Source organism: Sinocyclocheilus anshuiensis, unplaced genomic scaffold (genome assembly GCF_001515605.1).
Source record: "Sinocyclocheilus anshuiensis isolate Anshui unplaced genomic scaffold, SAMN03320099.WGS_v1.1 scaffold617, whole genome shotgun sequence".
Classification (NCBI taxonomy): Eukaryota; Metazoa; Chordata; class Actinopteri; order Cypriniformes; family Cyprinidae; genus Sinocyclocheilus; species Sinocyclocheilus anshuiensis.
In genome coordinates this window covers 19,581-24,305 of record NW_015539890.1, presented here as the reverse complement: position 1 = coordinate 24,305, position 4,725 = coordinate 19,581, and the positions used below count along the sequence as shown (strand labels likewise).

At 40.0% G+C, this 4,725-nt stretch overlaps 1 protein-coding gene across 1 annotated transcript in view; it reads right to left on the bottom strand.

Annotated features, from left to right (window-relative positions):
• LOC107685748 (uncharacterized protein C1orf198 homolog) overlaps positions 1-3,137 on the bottom strand; it is a 9,153-nt gene extending 6,016 nt beyond the window's left edge. Inside the window, exons 1-3 of the mRNA XM_016482448.1 lie at positions 2,814-3,137; positions 1,802-1,852; positions 1,152-1,715 (exon numbers count right to left, since the gene is read on the bottom strand). Of these exons, the coding sequence (XP_016337934.1) occupies positions 1,152-1,715; positions 1,802-1,852; positions 2,814-3,101 (903 nt within the window). The 5' untranslated portion in view covers positions 3,102-3,137. The remainder of the gene's footprint in view (positions 1-1,151; positions 1,716-1,801; positions 1,853-2,813) is intronic.
• Between the last annotated feature and the right edge of the window lie 1,588 nt (positions 3,138-4,725).

The following is a 4,725-nucleotide window of genomic DNA, read 5'->3' as shown; positions in this document are numbered from 1 at the left end:
TATAAACAAAACAGCATCATGTATGTATGCGGACAGGGCGGAAAGCCAATCACACAGAGTACATTTTTCATTTAAAAACATGAGAAACCGGCCATAAAGTCTCGATATATGTTTTTTTCAAAGTTAAACTTGCATTATTTTTACATGGCTTTCTAAACATGCGGCTCTTTTGTGCGAGACACGAGTGCAATGGTGATAGATGTCCTTCTAGAAAATGCGCGAAATATGCGTTCTGTGTAAACAGCTTGGTTTCAGTTTTGATGTAAACAAGATCTTCTCCGCACTGACGTTTTCTTTTTCCACAATATTTTTAATGAACAATGCATCAGCGCCGCATCTAGTGGCTTCAACTGGATAGGCTAACAAAAACATTATAATACAACGACACTTACATCGTCATCGCATCTCCTGCGCCACTGATAAGGCTGCCTCCTTAACGCACACCTAAAAAATTTTTACAGCCCTAATATATTATATATATATATATATATATATACATATATACATACACACACACACACACACACGTGCAAATTGTTAAACATACTTTTTGTATTCATGTTGGTTTTGGTTCTGAAAAACTTGACGTTTTTAAACTGATATAACTAACAACTTCATTGAAAACATTTTTCTAAGAAATAATAATAAATGATTCTGCCAAACTACTTGGTTTTCTTTTTGAAGAACATGATTAATTTAATCATTTTCTGATGCATTCTCATTTTTCATTCTGATAAACTCTTAAAAATATAGGTTCCAGAAGATGATTTTGACAAATATGACATAAAAGAACCATTCTGGGTTCCCCAAAGAACCTTTCAGTCAACAATGATTCTTAAAAGAATAATCTTTTTCCTTTTGTGCAATGGAAAGGTTATATGAATGTTCAAATGTTCTTCGTATAACTACAGATGCCAGAAACTTTATTTTTTAAAAATGTATCAAGATTATGGACTTTGTGCCTCCAAAACACAAAACAGCCTCATTCTAGTAGAGTTGTATTCAAGTCATTGTACTCATGAATTGCGTTTTAATTAATATATTCCATTAATTAACGGAAAGAAAAATATGAAGAACATCAAGGCATTTACCCATGCACAACTGTCTGTCTTCATCGAACTATATGAAATGAAGGTGAAATTCCATCTAACCTGTGAGAAGGTAGGACTGGAGGTGGGTGAGCTTTCTGCCTTGGCATCTTTGACAGTGCTGTTGGACTGAGAGGAAGACCTGGTGACCAGACCAGGACTGAACACATCATCCATAGTGCTTACAGACGGAAGCGTGCTCTGGGCCCTCTCCCACCCTTCCTCTGAGGAGGACATGGGAGCAGGAGGTGTTGGGGTCACACTAATGGCCACAGGGGTCACGCTGATGGGAACGGGGGGAGGAGGGGCATGAGGTTTGGTGATTCTCTGCTGAACCGGCCGTGAGGGAGGCACATCCTCAGACTCCCTCGCCCCAGACTCTGATCTCAGGTACGACGGCAAAGGCTTCTCTCCTTTCTCCAGAGACTTGATCTGGCTGGGTGTCAGAGACTGAAACTCCGCCTTCTCGCCCTCTAGCCGCGAGCGTTCGGCGCTGATCTTCCAGAAGGACGACTCGTCAGTGCTGGGCAGCTTGGTGCTCTGAGAGGGCTTGGGTTTGGATTCGTTCACTGAGGAGGGAACGGACGGTTCTGGAGAACCGGAGATGATGCTGAATTCCATCTGACTCTGTTGGGATGGACGGGCTGAATCACATTTGTTTGCTCTTTGCTAGCAAAATGAATATGTATTTTTAGCAGAGGTGGCCCACTTACCTTGGTCTCCCAGGAGAAGGGAGCGGAGTGCTCATCTTGCCATGTTAAGTCCTTGAAACAAAAGTGACTGAGATGTTAACAGGCCATAAGATGTGACAATACTCCTTTAATCTGCCATTTCTATTTCATTGAATAGGGATAAAAATACAGTAAGCCAGCCTATCACAAAATATAATAAATAATTTAAATTTAAAGATGGTGCACAGATGTTTAATAAGTGGTTCATAGATACAGCTTTCATAAACATTAACGATATATAGAATTCTAAGAGATTTGTTTGGAAAGCGCTTATTGATATTTGTTTGGCAAACTTTTTTCTTTTATTTTTTTTACTTTTTATCATCAGTTTACAAGCCAGATTAACTGTATTGCAAAATTTAAACCAGAATTTATAGAAGTGGCAAAGATTTATTTAAAATATTTTATAAATATTTAGTAAATTGATTAATTTAGAGAAATTTCACATTTATTTTGTTGACACTTACATTGGTTTGGTAGCCTGTTTAACTGTAGATATTCAAAAAGTATTTTAGTCAAGTTTAAATTTGAGATATAATTGACAGATTTGTTTAGTAAACCGTTTATTGTACAGACATTTGAAATATCTGACAATAGCTGTTTACTAGAATGTGAGAGATGTTACGTACTGAATTATAAATAGTTCATTTACTTTAAATAGTAATTTAAATAGAGATTTAAGTAAACAGTTTAACAAATAGGACAGACGTTTAACAAGTGAAAAGATGTAACTTAAATTTGACTATTGTTGAAGATAACACTGCTTATCTTAGCAGCTGGTTTAATGACATTTTTGTTTAGTAAACCATTTTATTTAGACCTACATATTTGGCACATTAACAAATAGGCTAGGCATAATATTATTATATATTATATAATGTAATTGTTTTGTATAGACAAGCCCTATATTACTAGAGATAATCACAACAACAAGTCTACAATGAAATAGCAACAACAGCTCTAATTTAACACCTGACGATCCAAACATAAGCACCTCGTCTCCGGAGTGCACGGTCTTCTGTCCGGTCTGGAGCAGTAGTTTCGGGAAGCAGATCAGCTCTTCTCGCTCCAGCCGGTGCATCGCGTACCGAGCCCGGATCCGCGGGTCCAGCATCCCGTTGTCTATCGCCGTGTCCTGTTCGACCGGACTCATCTGATCCCAAGTCAGACCGTGCCTCTCCTTTATCTTCTCCCTTTCCTCCATAATCTTACGAGCCATAGAGTTGATGGAGGAGAAATATTCCATCTTTTTGGCCTCCGTGAGGAGCAGGTGATCCGCCATTTTTCTCAACAGCTGGACAACGAGCGCCGACGTCACAAAAGACTTTTATTCTGTCACGCGTCATAATCTCTTTAGATTCAATATGAAACTGCTACTAAAGCAAAACAGTGATTATAATGATGCTGAGAATGTGTAGTTTGAAAATTGTGTCATTTATGTTGGTGCAGGGCACCTGTGTTATCTCTTCTACTCATTTCTAACTGTTTCTCCTCCTAATCTGATCCAAATCGCTATAAAATATAGCATTCTCTGTAGAATTCAAATGCGTCTGATATATTTTGTGGTATGCACGACTTGCATATGATTCGCTCCGTGATATCGTGTCTCTGGACAGGAGCAGACAGTGTGCGTGACACAATGCAAAACCAGACTTCTTTCGACCCAATGGAAAGCATATTTACACTGTCTGAATCATTCCTTATCCCCCATATAGTGCACTACATGCCATTTAGCATAAAGAAAATACCAATTCTGTGAACAAGTGACCTATTTCAGCCGCAGTTTCAGCGTCTATTTATAGTGTAGGGGGCGGGACATTTCAGATTCTAGAGAGCATTTAATTGGACAGAAAATTTGATGAGAAGCTGAAGTACGATGTGACATCAAAAATATCGTTGAGCCGTTTTGGCAGAAGTGATGAACTGCAAGCTTTGAATGCTTATATCTTCTAAATGCGAATTTTGTCACTGTTTTGGAGCACACTGCCTTATAGATAACATTAAGACTAACATGTTGATACTAACAGCCAAAAAACTTTAATTTTGATTTCATGGTGACTTTAAGTTTCCCCGGAACATTCAATGACGTCACTAAACGGTGACGGCACAATTATATAGGCTGTGTCCGAAATCGCCCCCTATACCCTCATTCACTAGCGGAGGGGGTTCAGACCCACCGGCAGCCGCGGAGAGGAGGACCTCCGGTCCTCGCGCCGACGAGGCGCCGCCCTCCCGCCCCCCCCAACCCCCCCCCGGCGGGGGGGGGGGGGGGGGCTCTCCATTGACTTTATATTGCGGGAAGCTGCCTCCTTGTCATTTCTGACTTATAACCAGTGCTTAATTTGTAAATGAATAATTGCCGGATCCAAAACCACAATTAAAAGGCGCTGTGACCGACACTGGAAATACAACTTAAAGGTCCCCTGAAACGCTTAAACACGCAGCGTTACTCTGTGTTGACGTCATTTTAACTGAAACAGGAAGACAGGGCGGGACATATCAAGAAGCCCCGCCCCTTTTTTTAAATAGCCAATAGTGAATTCGGACACTGAGTGCACCGGAAGGAATGCCGCTTTTGCATAGTTTGTGCTTGCTGTTTATTAATCATTTGAAACTAGCAAACTAGCAGCTCCAGTAGTAAGATTAAAGGATTCATCTTGAACTCTGTCACGGAAATTATGTATAAACCCTAATCAAACAATTTAATAATCAATTTACAATGAATTTATACCTTTATACAGTCTATGATTTATGCCCGTGTTATACATTATGCTGTACGCCATGGATGAGCGCTTTGTAAAAATGAACGGATTGATTATTCAGCTGCAGGCGCCATCTTCTGGCGACATGCGGGAATTCATTCGGCGCGTGACTCTCACGGTGCATTATGGGCATTCTCTAGCCGT